At 45.7% G+C, this 20,497-nt stretch overlaps 1 protein-coding gene across 1 annotated transcript in view; it reads left to right on the top strand.

Annotated features, from left to right (window-relative positions):
- yipf3 (Yip1 domain family, member 3) overlaps positions 1-16,192 on the top strand; it is a 40,398-nt gene extending 24,206 nt beyond the window's left edge. The window contains exons 7-9 of the mRNA XM_070885822.1: positions 1,754-1,867; positions 2,729-2,852; positions 9,720-16,192. Coding sequence (XP_070741923.1) covers positions 1,754-1,867; positions 2,729-2,852; positions 9,720-9,847 — 366 coding nt within the window. The 3' untranslated portion in view covers positions 9,848-16,192. The remainder of the gene's footprint in view (positions 1-1,753; positions 1,868-2,728; positions 2,853-9,719) is intronic.
- The last annotated feature ends 4,305 nt before the right edge of the window (positions 16,193-20,497 follow it).

Here is a 20,497-nt window from a genome sequence, read left to right on the forward strand (position 1 = left end):
TTCAAAAGGGGGCGTGTCCGGCCACTGACGCCTGATTTGAAAGTTTCCACAGTGAAAATTTACTCCAAACTAAAGTAGAATGGCGCCAGTGAAGATTTTTGTAGAACTGAAAAAACCTGTTCTACACATTAAAAAATCAGGCGCAGGTTACAAATTAGGCGTCCAGAACGAGGTGGGGGGGAAGGGAACTCATTAAATTTGACAATAAATCCTTATTTATACTTCTACAAATATTATACAAATAAATCCAACCTGAATAAACATTTATAAGCCAAGAAAAGATTAAATAAACCATCTTCCTACCTGTGTGAAAGTGCTTCAGCCAGGGAGAATTCTGCAGCGTTCGTGCCGCTGAGGGAGAGAGGGGGAGAGGGGGAGAGGGGGAGAGGAGGGGGGGTCGGGGAACAGGAGCGGGTGTCGGGTCGGGGGTGGGGGGAGAGCGGGTATCGGGTCGGGGGGGGGGGGCGCGAGAGCGGGTGTCGGGTCGGGTGGGGTGGGAGCGGGTCTCGGGTCGGGGGGGTGGGAGCGGGCCTCGGGGCGGGGGAGAGCGGGGGAGCGGGTCGGGGAGCGGGTCTCGGGTCGGGGGGCGGGGGAGCGGGTGTCGGGTCTCGGTCGGGGCGGGGGGGGGGTGGGAGCGGGTCTCTGGTCGGGGGGGGGGGGAGCGAGTGTCGGGTCTGGTCGGGCGGGTGGGAGGAGCCTCATTCACGCAGCCCCAGTGATGCCATTGGGCGAGGGCTAGGGGCTGCGTGCTTCGGGCCCCTCCCACACAGTTCGGCGCCTGGAGCTACTGCACTTGCGTGCCGACTGTGGCACTGTTTTCAGCGCAGGGACCTGACTCCGCCCCCCCCACAGCTCGTGCCGGCTGCGCCGAGTGCCACAGGACCTGTAAGTCGGTGGAGAATACCGAGGATTTTTTTAGGCGCCGTTTTAGGCGCGAAAAACGGGCGCCCAGCTCGGAGGGGCACCCGTTTTTTTTCTTGTGGAAACTTGGGCCCATAGGAACAGGAGTAGACCATTCAGCCCATGGAGTCTGTTCTGCCATTCAATGAGATCACGGCTGATCTGCAACCTAACTCTGTGTACCCACCTTTGGCCCATATCCTTTAATACCTTTGGTTAACAAAATCATCAATCTCAGATTTAAAATTAACAATCGACCTAGCATCAATAGAAGAAGAGTGTTTCAAACTTGTGCGTAGAAGTGTTTCCTAATTTCATTCTGAAAGGCCTGGCTCTAATTTTTAGACTATGCCCCTAGTTCTAGAATCCCCAACCAATGGAAATAGTTTTAAACTTTAAACTCTTCATGGCAGACTTTACTAACTTGCCTTGTAGGAATCCTGTTGCTAACGATTCTTATCAGCCCCAACTTTATAGTATACAAGCAAAAATGAACTGAGCCCAATTCTGACAGGAGCACATCTCGATTAAAAGGTAAATATCAGTGTATAACTGGCTGTACTATAATCAATGGGTTCTTAGACTGTTGGTAATTGTTAATAGCCATCAGAGTCGAGGGTTGTGGCGCACTCCTTGGTGCAGTAAATTTAATGTAATACATGCCTCGCCAGTAAGGCAACTGGTAACTGGATGTCCCATAATGAGGGTCTGTTTCTAGGTAGCAACTGTCGGAAGGTTTGTATAATCAGGTAGTGTAGCTCTCCAAACGGTGAATCGTGCACCCAATAATTCATTACTTTATGTGGGATGTCTGTATCTGTGTCCTGGATTGATTTTACTGTCTCATTCACAGGGTTATGGTCTGTTTGGACCTTGCATTGTGTTGATCGTCACCTACAATGTTCACCTCCATTCTCTTTTCTACCTGTTATGGCTTGTCATTGGGGGACTCTCCACCCTCAGGATGGTAGGACATCTTTCTCTCTTTGGTTTCCTGTGCACAGTTACCAACTATACAGTTCTGGTCTCCATATTACAAAAAAAAGTATAGAGGCATTGGAGAAGGTGCAAAAAAGATGATACCAGAACTTATACCTATCAGGAAATATGGAATAGACTTGGGCTCTTTTCGCTAGAAAAGAGAAGGCTGATGGGTGACCTAATCGAGGTCTTTAAAATTATGAAGGGGTTCAATAGGGTAGACGTAGAGAAGATGTTTCCACTTATGGAGAAGAACAAAACTAGGGGTCATAAATACAAGATGGGTGTCAATAAATCCAATAAGGAATTTGGGAGAAGCTTCCTTACCCAGAGACTAGTTAGAATGTAGAATGTGCACGATAGATGTAATATTTAAGGGAAAGCTAGATAAATAGATGAGGGTGAAAGGAATAAAAGGATATGGTGATGGGGTTAGATGAAAGAAGGGTGGGAGGCGACTCGTGTGGAGCATAAACACCGGCATGGACCTGTTAGGCTGAATGGCCTGTTTCTGTGCTGTAAATTCTATGTAATATTACATTACTGCGCTAGAGTATCAAGATGGGGGGAAAATATTTTCTTTGCTGAAACCAGTTGAAAGGAACGATGGGCCCCTTGTTCAACTGCTTCCCTCAGTCAGATCAGGAAATTTTTGTGTGGCTTGTATTGTACCATTTATTGCACATTTACTCACTGAGCACTGGGGAGCCATAGCTTCATCTCTGTCAGAAATGGGTAGGTGTAGAGGAAATGTTATTCTGCTGACTGCCCATCTCTATTTTGAATTGTCAATATAAATGAATGCTAATGAGTTACTTGCACTGTGCTCTGAATCTCTTTTTCACAGGTGGCAGTGATGCTCTCTCGTACGATTGGACAGACTCAGCGGCTCGCTGTCTGTGGGATGCTCGCTGCCCTTCACATGGTCTTCCTGCTCTACCTGCACTTTGCTTACCACAGGATTGTAGAAGGTACAGAGAAATGTCCCAGAGTGGGACACACTAAGTAGCTGTTCCCCGCAGTATTAATGCACTTAGTTTCTGATCTCAGCTGTGCCTGTCTGAGGGAGGCATTGACTGGAGTCTCCCAGGGGTGGGAAGAAAATTGGATTCTGAGTCAGTCTGTAATTTCCCCATTTATGCTGAGTTGCTTGCAGATATATCAGGAATTCTGCGTGGGAGTTGGGAAGCAGAGACATAACTAGACAGGAGAAAGCCGAGTGGGAGTGGGCTATTTAAGAATCAGGACCAGGTCCACTGATTTACGGTGAATGAAGGGGGAACAATTCTTCGTCGTCCCGAAAGCAGTCAGTGACCTCGCCAACTGACGTTAACGGCCGCCCGAAATGGTCACCACACTAAACAAGGTAAATTGGTGTGGGACGGCATGGTGGTAGAGGCGGCACAACGCTAACCTTGGGTGCAACGCCATCCTGGTGGAGTTGCACAAGGGATCTGGGATCAATTTGTTGTGCTTGCGCGGCATTGCTGCTTCCCCAAGCGGCTGTGTGCGAGGCTGTGAAGTTCTCAATGCATTGTGGGCAGTAAGGAACTCTGAAATTTAACGGGCCATACACATTGAAACAAAGGAAAATTAAATGCAATCGTTCAATACATTTTCAGCCCTTTCTGTCTTTTAACAAATAATCAATATTTAAAAGAAGTTCCAAATGTCAATATTCAGCACTTAAAGCTGAATTACCTTCCTAAACTCAACAAATGTGAAAACTGTTTTAGCACTACCACGAATGGCTCTACAAGCCAGGGAAGGGGCACCCAGGGTCTCGCACGCAGCACTCCAGCTTTGTGCAGGGGGTCAACACTGCAAGACTGGCCCTCTACCCACAGGGGCTGGGAAGCCCTCTAGAAAGAACAACGTGGGAGTACATTACCTAGGCTGTCACTGCCAGCAGTGTCCTCCCCAACACCTGGCTCCAATGCCCAAAGAAGCTTCATGATCTCAGACCACTAGTCAAGGTCAGTGAATCCATCTTACAAAAAATGTCACCTACCAACTGAACCACGAGCCTCACACATTGCTCAATACAGGACCCCCAATCACTCACCTACCAACAGTTTGCACCAATGACGAGGCACATCTCCCATTCTTATCATCACCTCGCCCGCTTGGAGAAGATGGTGCTGAACATTCTTGGCAGGGGCGTGGCTGAGCCCTTGGCCAGCGGTGGATTGAAAGGATGCAAGATGCGGGTATCCTCGTACATTATCCTCCTTCTGGCATGCACTTCGAGGCTTCCTGCCCTCCCATCAGCACAACTCCACATTTGTGCCTTCTTCATTTCACACACCCAAGAAATGCATCCTGCCCAGCCAGTGGGACCGCAGGCGGGATGATTCCATCCCAGATATGCCGACTGCAAAGGGGCAGTCTGGGAATTGCACCTTTTCGGCTTCCTCTTCTGCGTCTTCCTCTTCCCTCTGCAAGCGGACGCTATAAATGTGAAATGACAGCATGAAATGCTGCAAATACTCAGTTGGTTAGGCAGAATGTCGACCTGAGACGTGAATTCCACAGATGTTGCTGAGTATTCACAGCATGTTCTTTCTTCTCAAAGGCGTTCACTTACCATCCGAACCCTTGCAAGCATCCAGCAGCACTCCAAAAACACTTAGAAAACTTTTCACATATACTGCAGTAAGCCACCACTTCAATAAAAAAGGCGAAACCCTTCCATTCAAACTTACCTGATTGATTGTGTGTCCCTTTAACAGCTGCAGATATCGCCCCTGTTGGCGTCTGTCAACCTGCTAGCACGACAGGTTAACCTGGCGTGCTTAGGATCCAGCACTGAATTAAGCGCTCGGGTCGAAGTTCGCGTAGGTGATGTTCAGTTGGCGATGCACGCTGACAGACGTCACCACGCCATTTTTTTTAATAGGGTGCTGCCTGTTACTGGTAGCGCAAAGGGGCCACGATTATGGCGTCAGTCGCGTGGACTGCCTCCAGTTGGCGCGAGAGCGATGCTAACCTGGGCAGTAAATATATGAATTTCTCGCCTTGTGAGTCTGTTGTTAAGACGTGAAATTCTGGGATTTTTACTGGGGATCCCAGTCTCATTTGCCCATGAAAATCCCAAACCATTTCATAAAATCATAGAAATTTACAGCACGAAAGGAGGCCATTTCGTCCCATCATAAGAACGTAAGAAATAGGAACAGGAGTAGGCCATACAGCCCCTCGAATCTGCTTACATAAGAACAAAAGAACATAAGAATTAGGAACAGGAGTAGGCCATCTAGCCCCTCGAGCCTGCTCCGCCATTCAATAAGATCATGGCTGATCTGGCCGTGGACTAAGCTCCACTTACCCGCCCGCTCCCCATAACCCTGAATTCCCTTATTGGTTAAAAATCTATCTTTCTGTGACTTGAATACATTCAATGAGCTAGCCTCAACTGCTTCCTTGGGCAGAGAATTCCACAGATTCACAACCCTCTGGGAGAAGAAATTCCTTCTCAACTCGGTTTTAAATTGGCTCCCCCGTATTTGAGGCTGTGCCCCCTAGTTCTAGTCTCCCCGATCAGTGGAAACAACCTCTCCGCCTCTATCTTGTCTAGCCCTTTCATTATTTTAAATGTTTCTATAAGATCACCCCTCATCCTTCTGAACTCCAACGAATAAAGACCCAGTCTACTTAATCTATCATCATAAGGTAACCCCCTCATCTCCGGAATCAGCCTAGTGAATCATCTCTGTACCCCCTCCAAAGCCAGTATATCCTTCCTTAAGTAAGGTGACCAAAACTGCACGCAGTACTCCAGGTGCGGCCTCACCAATACCCTATACAGTTGCAGCAGGACCTCCCTGCTTTTGTACTCCATCCCTCTCGCAATGAAGGCCAACATTTCATTCGCCTTCCTGATTACCTGCTGCACCTGCAAACTAACCTTTTGGGATTCATGCACAAGGACCCCCAGGTCCCTCTGCACCTCAGCATGTTGTACTTTCTCCCCATTCAAATAATATTCCCTTTTACTGTTTTTTTTTCCCCAAGGTGGATGACCTCACACTTTCCGACATTGTATTCCATCTGCCAAACCTTAGCCCATTCGCTTAACCTATCCAAATCTCTTTGCAGCCTCTCTGTGTCCTCTACACAACCCGCTTTCCCACTAATCTTTGTGTCATCTGCAAATGTTGTTACACTACACTCTGTCCCCTCTTCCAGATCATCTATGTATATTGTAAACAGTTGTGGTCCCAGCACCGATCCCTGTGGCACACCACTAACCACCGATTTCCAACCCGAAAAGGACCCGTTTAGCCCGACTCTCTGCTTTCTGTTCGCCAGCCAATTCTCTATCCATGCTAATACATTTCCTCTGACTCCGCGTACCTCTATCTTCTGCAGTAACCTTTTGTGTGGCACCTTATCGAATGCCTTTTGGAAATCTAAATACACCACATCCATCGGTACACCTCTATCCACCATGCTCGTTATATCCTCAAAGAATTCCAGTAAATTAGTTAAACATGATTTCCCCTTCATGAATCCATGCTGCGTCTGCTTGATTGCACTATTCCTATCTAGATGTCCCGCTATTTCTTCCTTAATGATAGTTTCAAGCATTTTCCCCACTACAGATGTTAAACTAACCGGCCTATAGTTACCTGCCTTTTGTCTGCCCCCTTTTTTAAACAGAGGCGTTACATTCGCTGCTTTCCAATCTGCTGGTACCTCCCCAGAGTCCAGAGAATTTTGGTAGATTATAACGAATGCATCTGCTATAACTTCCGCCATCTCTTTTAATACCCTGGGATGCATTTCATCAGGACCAGGGGACTTGTCTACCTTGAGTCCCATTAGCCTGTCCAGCACTACCCCCCTAGTGATAGTGATTGTCTCAAGGTCCTCCCTTCCCACATTCCTGTGACCAGCAATTTTTGGCATGGTTTTTGTGTCTTCCACTGTGTAGACCGAAACAAAATAATTGTTTAAGGTCTCAGCCATTTCCACATTTCCCATTATTAAATCGCCCTTCTCATCTTCTAAGGGACCAACATTTACTTTAGTCACTCTTTTCCGTTTTATATATCTGTAAAAGCTTTTACTATCTGTTTTTATGTTTTGCGCAAGTTTACCTTCGTAATCTATCTTTCCTTTCTTTATTGCTTTTTTAGTCATTCTTTGCTGTTGTTTAAAATTTTCCCAATCTTCTAGTTTCCCACTAACCTTGGCCACCTTATACGCATTGGTCTTTGATTTGATACTCTCCTTTATTTCCTTGGTTATCCACGGCTGGTTATCCCTTCTCTTACCACCCTTCTTTTTCACTGGAATATATTTTTGTTGCGCACTATTTAATACGCCATTTAGTACGATCATGGCTGATCCGATCATAGACTCAGGTCCACTTCCCTGCTCGCTCCCCATGACCCCTTATTCCCTTATCGTTTAAGAAACGGCCTATTTTCGTCTTAAATTTATTCAATGTCCCCGTTTTCACAGCTCTCTGAGACACCAAATTCCACCTCTCATTCTTCTAAACTCCAGTGAATACATGCCCAGTCGATCCAGTCTCTCCTCATATGTCAGTCCTGCCATCTTGGGAATCAGTCTGGTGAACCTTCGCTGCACTCCCTCAATAGCAAGATCGTCCTTCCTCAGATTAGGAGACCAAAACTAACACAATATTCCAGGTGAGGTCTCACCAAGGCCCTGTACAACTGCAGTAAGACCTCCCTGCTCCTATACTCAAATCCCCTTGCTATGAAGGCCAGCATACCATTTGCCGCCTTCACCGCCTGCTGTACCTGCATGCCAACTTTCAGTGACTGATGTACCATGACACCCAGGTCTCATTGCACCTCCCCTTTTCCTAATCTGCCGCCATTCAGATAATATTTTGCCTTCGTGTTTTTGCCACCAAAGTGGATAACCTCACATTTATCCACATTAAACTGCATCTGCCATGCATTTGCCCACTCACCTAACCTGTCCAAGTCACACTACAGCCTCTTAGCATCCTCCTCACAGCTCACAGCTCACACCGCCACCCAGCTTAGTGTTATCTGCAAACTTGGAGATATTACACTCAATTTCTTCGTCTAAATCATTGATGCATATTGTAAATAGCTGGGGTCCAAGCACTGAGCCCTGAGGCATCTCACTGCCTGCCATTCTGAAAAGGATCCATTAATCCCGACTCTCTGCTTCCTGTCTGCCAACCAGTTCTCTATCCACGTCAGTACATTACCCCCAATACCATGTGCTTTAATTTTGCACACCAATCTCTCATCTCCGGAATCAACCCTGTGAACCTTCTCTGAACTGCCTCCAAAGCAAGTATATCCTTAAATATGGAAACCAAAACTGCACGCATTATTCCAGGTGTGGCCTCACCAATATCCTGTATAACTGTAGCAAGACTTCCCTGCTTTTATACTCCATCCCCTTTGCAATAAAGGCCAAGATTCCATTGGCCTTCCTGATCACTTGCTGTACCTGCATACTAACCTTTTGTGTTTCATGCACAAGTACCCCCAGGTCCCGCTGTACTGCAGCACTTTGCAATCTTTCTCCATTTAAATAATAACTTGCTCTTTGATTTTTTTCTGCCAAAGTGCATGACCTCACATTATACAACATTATACTCCATCTGCAAAATCTGCCATCCTTAATAATGGACTCCAGCATTTTCCCAATGACAGATGTTAGGCTAACTGGTCTATAGTTTCCTGCTTTTTATCTGCCTCCTTTTTTTAAATAGGGGTGTTATATTTATGGTTTTCCAATCTTCTGGGACCGCCCCACCTATGCAACCAAATCCCAGCACAGGTCACTGGCTCCTGTGGAACCAAATCCCAGCACAGACCACTGGCTCCTATAGAACAATATCCCAGCATAGATCACTGCCTTAATGGCAGGACAGCAAGTGAAGAAAATCACCTCAAAGGGTAAGGTGGAAAATTAGAGGATGAATTAACATTACCATTTACACATTTCTTGCCACCTGCTGTAATACTCAGCCTGAGAGCCGGTTCCTGTTGACATTGCCGACAGGAAGCTTCAATTGTGCAGTGGCTTCCCAATCAGGAGCAAAATGTTAACTAAAATGGATGCAAGAATAATGCATTAATGTGTAATTTCAACGCACTGCCAATATTCTCATTTAGCTACGTGGCTGTGTAGCTGTTTGAAGCTACCGTGCAGGACATTTGTCAGAGTGGCGCACCCCAAAAACAAATTGAGTGGGGGGAGACATAGCTCACGGACCCACCTCCTTTGATTTTCTTCACTACATCAACTGCATTCTGCTCATCAAGCCTCTGTTGCCTTATCAAAAAACTCGGATCAAGTTGATTAAACACGATTTGCCTTTAACAAATCCGTGCTGGCTTTCCTTAATTAACCCACCCCTGTACAAGTGATTATTGTTTCTAAAAGCTTCCCCACTACCGAGGTTAAACTGGCTGGCTTGTAGTTGCTGGGTTTATCTTTACTCCTTTTTTTTGAACAATGGTGTAACATTTGCAATTCTTCAGTCCTCTGACACCACCCCATGTAGCACTGTCGTTTGAGATCAACAAATTCAATGTAGCCCAGGGATTGTACCTGGGATCTTCCTGCTCTGTGTAACTCATTGTTGCAAGATGCCAACTCATCCACTGGAGCATTTTTAGAAGTAATTTTCTGCCTTTCATTTAATCTTGGTGCTGTGCCTTGTTGTAATTAACACTTTTAGCACTTTCACTAACTCTAATCCAGTAGTTAATTTGAGTTTGAGTCACGGTGTATTGTTCATATTCTGGTTGATGAACTGAAGTGTGACCCCATGTATTGAACTCCTCAAAATTCGATCTTTTTTTTTCGAACAGGTATCCTGGATACCTTGGAGGGACCCAACGCAGGGCCAGTGCGATTCCCTCGGGACATACCGGCACTTTCTGTCGCTGTGATGAACAGTACAGTGAAGTTGATTGGAGCCAGCCTGCAGATGCGTTGACTCTGAAACATCTTTGGTTTATTTTTTCTTGCCCCAACTCTCCATGGAAACATTGTGTGTGGACCAGGCTGGGTGTAGGGTATTGAGAGGAAGGGCTCGCACTCTCCTGTACACTGCTGCAACAGCAATTTGTAGTCTTTAGATAAACTGTTTCATCGTGGTGGTGTGGACAGGGGGGTGGCTGCTGTCAATTCCACCCTCACATCTCAACTGATCAACACAGTCTGTACATAATTGAGCTGTACTTTTAAAGATATATATATATATATATATATGTGTGTGTGTAAGATCTGATTGTAGCTATTTGTGTTTTCTCATTGCTTGCATGGGTTATTGTACAGTTCTAGATTGACTGTAAATCACATCATGCATCTTTAATTCAGGGTTTCAGTTTAAAAAAAAAATGTAATCCAATTCAATGTTCCCTGTAATTTTTTTGGCCCACGTGGTTTTTTAATGGGCTGCGCGAGCCATTCAAAATTCCGCACATGCCTGGTTTTTCTATTTAAAAACTAGATCACCGTCTGCATGGGGCCTTCAGACTGGGAACATTGATCCAATGCCCTCTGTAATGACTAGAAGGTAAAGACTCTCTCTGATAAATAGTTACCAGCAAGGCCCCAGACATCAAGGCAGTATTGTATCAAGGAGCTCTAGTAAAATTGAAGTCCATGGGAATCGGGGAAAACTCTCCACTGGCTGGAGTCATACCTAGCACAAAGGAAGAAGGTTGTGGTTGTTGGAGGCCAATCATCTCAGTCCCAGTACATCGCTGCAGGAGTTCCTCAGGGCAGTGTCGTAGACCCAACCATCTTCAGCTGCTTCATCAATGACCTTCCCTCCATCATAAGGTCAGAAATGGGGATGTTTGCTGATGATTGCACAGTGTTCAGTTCCATTTGCAACTCCTCAGATAATGAAGCAGTCCGTGCCCACATGCAGCAAGACCTGGACAACATTCAGGCTTGGGCTGATAAGTGGCAATTAACATTCGCGCCTCACAAGTGCCAGGCAATGACTTATTTCCTACAAGGGGAAGTCTAAACATCTCCCCATGACATTCAATGGCATTTACCATTGTCGAGTCCCCGACCATCAACATCCTGGGGATCACCATTTACCAGAAACTGAACTGGACCAGCCACATAAATACTGTGGCTACAAAAGCAGGTCGGAGACTGGGTATTCTGCGGCGAGTAACTCACCTCCTGACTCCCCAAAGCCTTTCCACAATCTACAAGACACAAGTCAGGAGGGTGATGGAATACTTTCCACTTGCCTAGATGAGTGCAGCTCCAACAACACTCCAGAAGCTCGACACCATCCAGGACAAAGCAGCCCGCTTGATTGGCACCCCATCTACCAGCTTAAATATTCACTCCCTCCATCCATGGCGGATCAGGCTTGAGGAGCCAAACAGCCTACCCCTGCTATTTCTTATGTTCTTATCACCGATGTACCGTGGCTGCAGTGTGTACCATCTATATGATGCGCTGCAGCAACTCGCCAAGGCTTCTTTGACAGCACATCCCAAACCTGCGACCTCTACTACCTGGAAGGACAAGGGCAGCAGGCATTTGGAAACACCACCACCTCCAAGTTCCCCTCTAAGTTGCATACCACCCTGACTTGAAAATTTATTGCTGTTCCTTAATCGTCACTGGGACAAAATCTTCAAACTCCCTATCTAATAGCACTGTGGAAGTACCTTCATCACATGATTTGCAGCAGTTCAAGCTAACGGTTCACCACCACCACCTTCTCGAGGGCAATTAGGGATGGGCAATAAATGCTGCCCTTGACAGTGGCACCCATAAATTTAAAAAAAAGGTTCAATCTCCAGATTGTGCTGATCTCAGCCAGGGCACTACAATTGGGCTCAGCAGCCCTGGGGTAGGGAGGGAGAATTACCCAGGATTCTCTTTCATGCCTGCAAACCAGGAACCTGTATTGGACACTGATAAATGGCAGAAGCTGTTTTGGCATCGGAGTCTGATATTCTGCTGAAACTCCATGTCAAGCCTAACATAACTAATAGCCATTTGGGTGAGGTACGGAAGGGTGACCCAAGGGAAGCCTCTTCATCGAGGAGTCAACGCCTTCAGGAGAGAAGATTTAGAATGAAGTGAATTGGTGCAAACTACATGCAACTGGTTTAAAGCTGGTAGTTTGATATAACAGCAGCACTGTGCTTGGTTATTACATATTATGACTTGTTTTTAGTCTTTTTTTCTTCTCGGATGAGATGTTGAACCAAGGCCCCATCTTCCATCTCGGGTGAATGTAAAAGGTCCTACGGCACTATTTCGAAGACAAGCAGGGGAGTTATTCCCCGGTGCTCTGGCATCTAAAACAGATTGTCTATCATTTATCTCATTGCTGTTGGTGGGAGTTTGCTGTGCGCAAATTGGCTGCTGCGTTTCCTACATTATAACAAAAGCACTTCATTCAAAGTAAAGAGTTTTAGAACATGCTGAGTTCATTAAAGCGCTGTATAAATCAAATTCTTTCTTCTTACTTGTCTAACATTTTTAGTTTAAATTGTACGGTATGCTTTGGGCAACCAGATGGACTGACCAAACTTAATCACATGGGTCTAATTTAAAATGCTGAATATTCAGGTGTGATGCTCTCGTGTAGAGATCATCAGAGTCCATTTCAGAACTTAGCATTTGTATGAAAGTGTGTTCCTCTAAATTGGGGCTATAGTAGTCTTGCAATCCATTTGTACCAATACCCCCATTCCACCATTTCTGGTATCGATCTATACATGTGTGCCCATTGCTGGTATAGTTCTATTTGTACTCTGCCCCAACCCCAATTGCTCTACCTGTGCCACACTTTTCCCATTTCTAAATAGATCTAATATTAATACCCATGATTAAATGGGACATGAGGTGGGTGGGGGAGATCGGAGGATGTTATTTTGAAGTAACAATTAAAAGTTATTAAAAGACAGGAATTGGATTGTAAAGTTGAGCAGTTTGAATTGAGGTGGGAGTGTTACACTATCCCAACACCCAATGTACCTTGTACCTTTGCACTGAATCAATCCCGGGTGTGAGGAAGGAGCAGGGTGAAATAATTTGTCATGTGGTTAATTCTGTGATGTGTAACAAAGAGAAGGAACATTAATTTATTCCTTCCGAGATGACCACAGAACCAGTCCTTATATGGTACGTGATTAGGTAATGCTGCATCAGAATATATTAAGATTGCTTTATAAAGAGAAATGCAGGGAACAACACCAATCTTTGTACATGGCCTTCTTTGACCGCGAAGGACGATGGAGCGTCCTCCTCCGTTTCGCCTGCCACCAAAGCTTTGTCGCCATCCTCCGCCTGTTCCACGACGACATGCAAGCTGCGATCCTGACCAACGGATCCATCACAGACCCAATCCATATCTGGACCGGGGTCAAACAGGGCTGCGTCATCGCGCCAACCCTCTTCTCAACTTTCCTCGTTGCAATGCTCCATTTCGCCCTCAACAAGCTCCCCGCTGGTGTGGAACTAAACTACGGAACCAGTGGGAACCTGTTCCAACCTTCGTCATCTCCAGGCCAGACCCAAAGACTGTCCCATCCTCTGTCTTCGAGCTACAGTACGTAGACGACGCTTGCGTCTGCACACATTGAGACTGAACTCTTAAGTCATAGTCAACATCTTCACTGAGATGTACGAAAGCATAGGCGTACGAAAGCAGAGAGTGGTGAACCTGTGGAATTCTCTACCACAGAAAGTTGTTGAGGCCAATTCACTAAATATATTCAAAAAGGAGTTAGATGTAGTCCTTACTACTAGGGGGATCAAGGAGTATGGCGAAAAAGCAGGAATGGGGTACTGAAGTTGCATGTTCAGCCATGAACTCATTGAATGGCGGTGCAGGCTCGAAGGGCCAAATGGCCTACTCCTGCATCTAGTTTCTATGTTACACTAAACATCCGTAAGACAAAGGTCCTCCACCAGCCTGACCCCACCACTCAGCACTGACCCCCAGTCATCAAGATCCACGACGCGGCCCTGGAAAACGTGGACCACTTTCCATACCTCGGGAGCCAATTATCAGCAAGGGCAGACATCGACGACGAGGTTCAACACCACCTCCAGTGCACCAGCGCAGCCTTTGGCCGCCCGAGGAAAAGAGTTTTCGAAGATCAGGCCCTCAAATCTGGCATCAAGCTTATGGTCTACAGGGCTGTAGTGATACCTGCCCTTCTGTATGGCTCAGAGACGTGGACCATATACAGTAGACACCTCAAATTGCTGGAGAAATACCGCCAACGATGTCTCCATAAGATCCTGCAAATCCTCTGGGAGGACAAACTCAGCAACGTCAGTGTTCTCGATCAGGTCAACATCCCCAGCATCAAAGCACTGACCACACTCGACCAGCTCCGTTGGGCGGGCCACATGCCTTACTCAAGTCTCCCAAAGCAAGCGCTTTACTTGGAACTCCTCCACGGCAAGTGAGCCCCAGGTGGGCATAGGAAACGTTTTAAGGACACCCTCAAAGCCTCCTTGATAAAGTGCAACATCCTCACCAACACCCGGGAGTCCCTGGCCAAAGATCGCCCTAAGTGGAGGAAGAGCATTCGGGAGGGCGCTGAGCACCTTAAGTCTCATCGCCGAGAGCATGCCGAAATCGAGCGCAGGCAGCGGAAGGAGTGTGCGGAAAACCAGACTCCCCACCCACCCTTTCCTTCAACGACTGTCCCACCTGTGACAGAGACTGTACTTCCTGTATTGGACTGTTCACTTTCAGAGTGGAAGCAAATCTTCCTCGATTTCGAGGAACTACCTATGATGATGATATAAAGTGACTTGGGTCACTCATCCCTTTTAACAGATTGATCTGGCAGTAAATGTCTTGTTTTAAATCTGGTGGTATCTCTCGTAATGGTTTAGTGAGTGAATGCTCTATCTTAACCTTCCTAGGGGCTCCAGTTTTAATTCTTTGCCCTCTTAACCTGAATGATAAAGCCAGTTATCTTCAGCCACTCATGCTTGAAGATAATACAGGAAGGACAGAGGATGCTGTTCAAGATTTATTGCATGATTTAGCAATTAGACAGACAAATGAAATTTAATACTGTTGAATGTAAAGTATTGAACATTGTGTTTTTAAAAAAACTGACGTATAATTTTACAATGGACCAGACTTTGCACAAGGAGACTTTGAATGGGACCTGGAATAAACAATTAAACCCGTCCCTTTCATGATCTAAACAATGGGCAAAACAAATGGCATTTTGGACTGTATAAACAGAACAGTAGAGATTGTGCTCAGATTTTATAATGCACTAGTGTTTAGTTTTGGTCATCATGCTACAAAAAGGGTGGACATGCTCTGGAGAGAGTGCAGACAAAGATACCAGATTTAATTCCCTACATTGCAACAGTGACTACACTTCCAAAGTACTTTATTGGCTGTAAAGTGCTTTGGGATGCCTGAGGTCATGAAAGGCGCTATACAAATGCAAATCTTTATTTACAAAGCTATGAGGAAAGAGAATTTCAGTTTAACCAAGACTTTCAGACAAGGAGACATGGGGATGAACTGGTAACAGCACGTTTGGGTCTGATGACTGGAAGCATTTCTACCTTGAAAGATTGTCTTGGTAGGTTAGAGGAGAAAATGCTGGAATCAAAGAGGCAGTTGAATATTGTGTGGGAAAATTATAGATGTCTGTGGAAGGATGAGTTAGATGGGATAGTTGATGAATATATTTTATTAATGAGATAGTGGCTGAGGAGGGAGACTTCAAGGATCTTGCATCATAGAGCTGCCTAGTGGCTAGAGCCTACAACTATTCTTTCATCATCACTGGGTCAAAATCCTGAATTTCACTCCCTAGCAGCATTGTGCGAGGCCCTTCACAAGGTCTGCAGTAGTTCAAGAAGAAGGCCCATCACAACCGCCTTGAGCAACTAGGGATGGGCAATAAATGCTGTCCTAGCCATTGATGCCAATATCCCAAGAGTTAGTCAGACGAACGTGGAATTTGCTACCACGAAGGGTACGACGTAAATAGCATAAATGCATTTAAGAGGAAGCTAAATAAACAAAAGGGAGAAAGGAATAAAAGGATACACTGCTATGGTTTGATGAGGGGTGGGAGAAGGCTCATGTGGAGCGTAAACACTGGCATAGACCAGTTGGCCCAAATGGCCTGTTTCTGTGCTGCACATTCTATGTAACTTGAAAAATGTGATCCAAATTGTAAGGTTTGCGGACAGGATTTGAGCCCTACACCAGATTTTGTGCCTGAATATTACTTTAGAGTAAGTCAGACTAGTAGCACCAGATTATATCAGTTTGCATTAATAAAAAGTAAACTTAAAACTCGTATTTAGAAATAATATTTTGTTGTCTCTGGTTCTCATGTCAGGTTATTGAGCTGATTTCAGCTAGGGAAGCAGCAATTGGCCTCTGCACTCCTCGACTATGGAAGAGGTCCTGAGCAGTAGGCATTGACCCCTCATAAAGTATGCCGGGGAAGGACATTGGTCGAGTAGCTGTGATGCTCTCCACAGCCAAACGTCACAATGGCATTCACAACTGAGTAATGACCACCAGGATAATATAATGGGTGCTGCATACACACATGGAACTCTACCTGAATCAGTGTCTTCAGCAGAGGAAGGAGGTGAAGAGAGAGTGCATGTGATGGTGAAATGGGGTACAGTATATGTTACTCATAGCGCTGTGCCATATAATGTTTAGGGGAAGATTCATATCTCACTTTTCCCCATGATGAGTGTTTACTCTCGGCAAGGCCCTCAGCAGGAGAGACTTCCCCATTACAACATGCACATCTCAAAGCAGCAGATTCACCTAGCATTGCTGTCAGGATCACGAACCTGCTTGAGAAGTCTCTCAGCTGGGGAGTCCAGTGGGAGACTGAAAGAAAGATGAGCAGAAATACAAACTGGAGCTAAAGTCGTTAAAGAAAGTCCAGTTGTATAAAAGTTGGAATTTCTACACCCATTCAAGAGAACTCTAACAACTGAATCCCTTTCAACTTTTAAAACACTCATTTTCGATTATGTGTCTTTTGGAAGTTCCTTTGTGTTTAATGTCGGATATTTAGAAATGGAGAAAATTCTAAAAGTTCGTTCTCTTAATAAACTATTAAGTAATCTTGCTAAACTTGTTCACAGAAACCTATTGTATTGTTCACTACAACAACAACAATGTATTATATAGCACTTTTAATGTAGTAAAACGTCCTAAGGTGCTTCACAGGAGTATTATCAAACAAAATTTGACACCGAGCCATATAAGGGAATATTAGGACAAAAGTTGGTTCAAAGAGGTAGATGTTAAGGAGCGTCTTAAAGAAGGAAAGAGAAGTAGAGAGGTTTAGGGAAAGAATTCCAGAGCTCAAGGCCTCGGCAACAGAAGGCAGGGCCGCCACTGTTGGAGCAATTAAAATCGGGGATGCTCGAGGGTAGAATTGGTGGAGCACAGATATCTGAGGGTTGTGGGGCTGGAGGAGGTTACAGAGATAGGGAGGGATGAGGCCATGGAGGGATTTGAAAACATGGATGAGAATGCTTAACGGGGAACCACTGTAGGTCAGCGATATAGGGATGATGGGTGAACAGGACTTGGGATACAGGCAGTAGTTTTAGATGAGTTTAAGTTTATGAAGGGTGGAAGGTAGGAGGCCAGCCAGGAGCGCATTGGAATAGTCAAGTCTAGAGGTCATTATCATCATAGGCGGTCCCTCGAACGAGGATGACTTGCTTCCACACCAAAAGGGATGAGTTCACTGATGTTTCAGTGGAGGACCCGACGCTATTCCAGTCCTGAACTCCAGGGATGGAAGATGCCTATGTGTGGATTTTTGTAACGTGTGGTGACCGTTGCACACCAGCCACCACACGGGCTTAATAGAATTAGGCCTTTATCCAGTGGCAAGCGTAAACCAGGACAACTGGAGACCTGCTCTGCTGAATCTAGAGGTAACAAAGGCATGAATGAGGGTTTCAGCAGCAGATGAGCTGAGGCAGGGGCGGAGACAGCTGATGGGGCGGAGACAGCTGATGTTACGGAGGTGGAAATAGGCGGTCCCAGTGATGGTGCAGATATGTGATTTGAAGCTCATCTCGGGGTTAAATACGACACCAAGGTTGCGAACAGTCCGGTTCAGCCTCAGACAGTTGCCAGGAAGAGGGATGGAGTCAGTGGATAGGGAACGGAGTTTGTGGTGGGGACCAAAGACAATGGCCAATATTTAGTTGCTGGAAATTTCTGCTCATCCAGTACTGGATGTTGGACAAGCAGTCTGACAATTTAAGAGACAGTGGCGGGGTCGAGAGAAGAGGTGGTGATGTAGAGCTGGATGTTGTCAGCATACATGCGGAACCTGACCGTGTGCTTTTGGGTGATGCTGCCAAGGATCAGCATGTTGTAGATGAGAAATAGGAGGGATCCAAGGATAGATCCTTGGAGGACACCAAAGTTAAAGGTGCAGGAGCAGGAAGAGAAGCCATTGCAGGAGATTCTCTGGCTGTGACTGGGATCAGGCTTGTGCAGTCCCACGCAGCTGGATGACGCGGGAGAAGCATTGGAGGAGGCTGGTGTGGTCAACGTGTCAAAGGCTGCAGACAGGTTGAGAAGGACGAGGAGGAATAGTTTACCACAATCACAGTCACATAGGATGTCATTTGTGACTTTGATAAAAGCCGTTTCGGTACTGTGATGGGGCAGAAACCAGATTGGAGGGATGATTTGAGCCCCCCACCTTCCCCATAACTTTTGCAATCCAGCCCTTGAGTTCCAGGCAACTCAGTCCAGTTTGTCATGTCTATTTTTCTGGCTTGCGCTGTTTGAACTTAAGGCCCTGGATGCTTGGAAAGGACTGTTCTTAGCACTGTTGGCTCAGTGGTACATCAACCCTAAATCAGAACACCAAGATGTGTTGGCATTAGCAGCTTGAGATATTGTCAAATAAATGGATGAAAACAGGCAATTGAGCTTTTATACATTGCTCCTCCCATGGTTCTCCAGTACATAGCATGTAGACCGTGAAGACAAAAGCTTGGACACATTTGGTATTGAGGTTAAACTCAATGGATATAGAAATACCCGAAACTCTTAACTTATTTCCATTGTTTATTTCTTATTCATTCCTGCCTTTTAAATTAGGAAATTCATGCATGGGGCTCCCTGCCACCTGTGCTACTTAGGGATACACAGCTGGAAGGTCCCAGGTCCATGCTGAAAGAGCTGAGCTTAACTAGAGGAAGGGTGGTGTTGCTACAGTTAACCTCCAGGTCCTGGGTTAGGGGTAGGAGGAGTAGAGGGGGAAATTAGCCAAGGTTCCTGCTCCTGATTACTGGAGGTATTCGAAAACAATAATGAGGCATAGCCACCAATGGTGGAGTAATTAAAATTGCGAATGCTCAAGAGGCCAGAATGGAGGTTATCTCTGAGGGTTGTAGGGCTGGGGAGGTTACAGAGATGGGGAGGGGTGAGGCCACTGAAGGATTAGAAAACAGGAATGAGAATTTTAAAATCAAAATATTGCTTAACCAGGAGCCAATGTAATGGCTAATGGAATCAGAGAATGGTTACAGCATGGAAGAAGCCATTCGGCCCATTGAACTTGTGCTGACCCTCAGCTAGTCCCACTCCCCTGCCCTTTCCCTGTGGCCCTGCAATTTTTTTTCCTTCAAATACTTATCCAATTCACTTTGAAAGACAAGATTCAGTCTGCCTCCATCATCCTTTCAGGCAGTGCATTCCAGATCCCAACCACTCGCTGTGTAAAAAAGTTTTTTCTTGCATCGCCTTTGGTTCTTTTGCCAATCACCTTAAATCTGTGTCCTCTGGTTCTTGGCCCTTCTGCAATGGGAACAGTTTCTCTATCTGATCTATCCAACCCCTCATGATTTTCAATGCCTCTATCAAATTTCCTCTCAATTTTCTCTGCTCTAAGGAGAACAACCCCAGCTTTTCCAGTCTATCCACATAACTGAAGTCCTTCATCCCTGGAATCATTCTCATAAATCTTTTCTTCATCCTTTTTAAGGCATTCACATCCCTCCTAAAGTACGGTACCCAGAATTGGTCATGATACTCCAGTTGAGGCCGAACCAGTGTTTTATACAGCTTCATCATAATTTCTACACTTTTGTACTCTATACCTCTATTTATGAAGCCTAGGATCCCGTAAGTCATTTTTAACTACTTTCTCAACCTGCCCTGCCACCTTCAACGATCTGTGCACACATACACCCAGGTCTCTCTTTCCATGCACCCCCTTTAGGATTGCATCATTTAGTTTATATGTCCTCGCCTCATTCTTTCTACCAAAATGTATCACTTCACACTTTTCTGCATTAAATTTTATCTGTCACGTCACTGCCTATTCCACCAGCCTTTCTATCTCTTTCTGAAGTCTATCACTCCTCCTCACGGTTCACTATACTTCCAAGTTTTGTGTCCTCTTCTCCTGGGGAATACGACTGTATACCTTCCTCCAGTCCGAAAACAACCGTTCACCACTACTCTCTGTTTCCTGTCACTGAGCCAATTTCGTATCCGTGCTGCCACTGTCCCTTTTATTCCATGGGCTTCACATTTGCTGGCAATGTTGCCCTTTACCTCAATGGAGCTCTCCGTCTCTCCCTCCCCGCC

The sequence above is a fragment of the Pristiophorus japonicus genome, chromosome 7, assembly GCF_044704955.1.
Source record: "Pristiophorus japonicus isolate sPriJap1 chromosome 7, sPriJap1.hap1, whole genome shotgun sequence".
Taxonomy (NCBI): Eukaryota; Metazoa; Chordata; class Chondrichthyes; family Pristiophoridae; genus Pristiophorus; species Pristiophorus japonicus.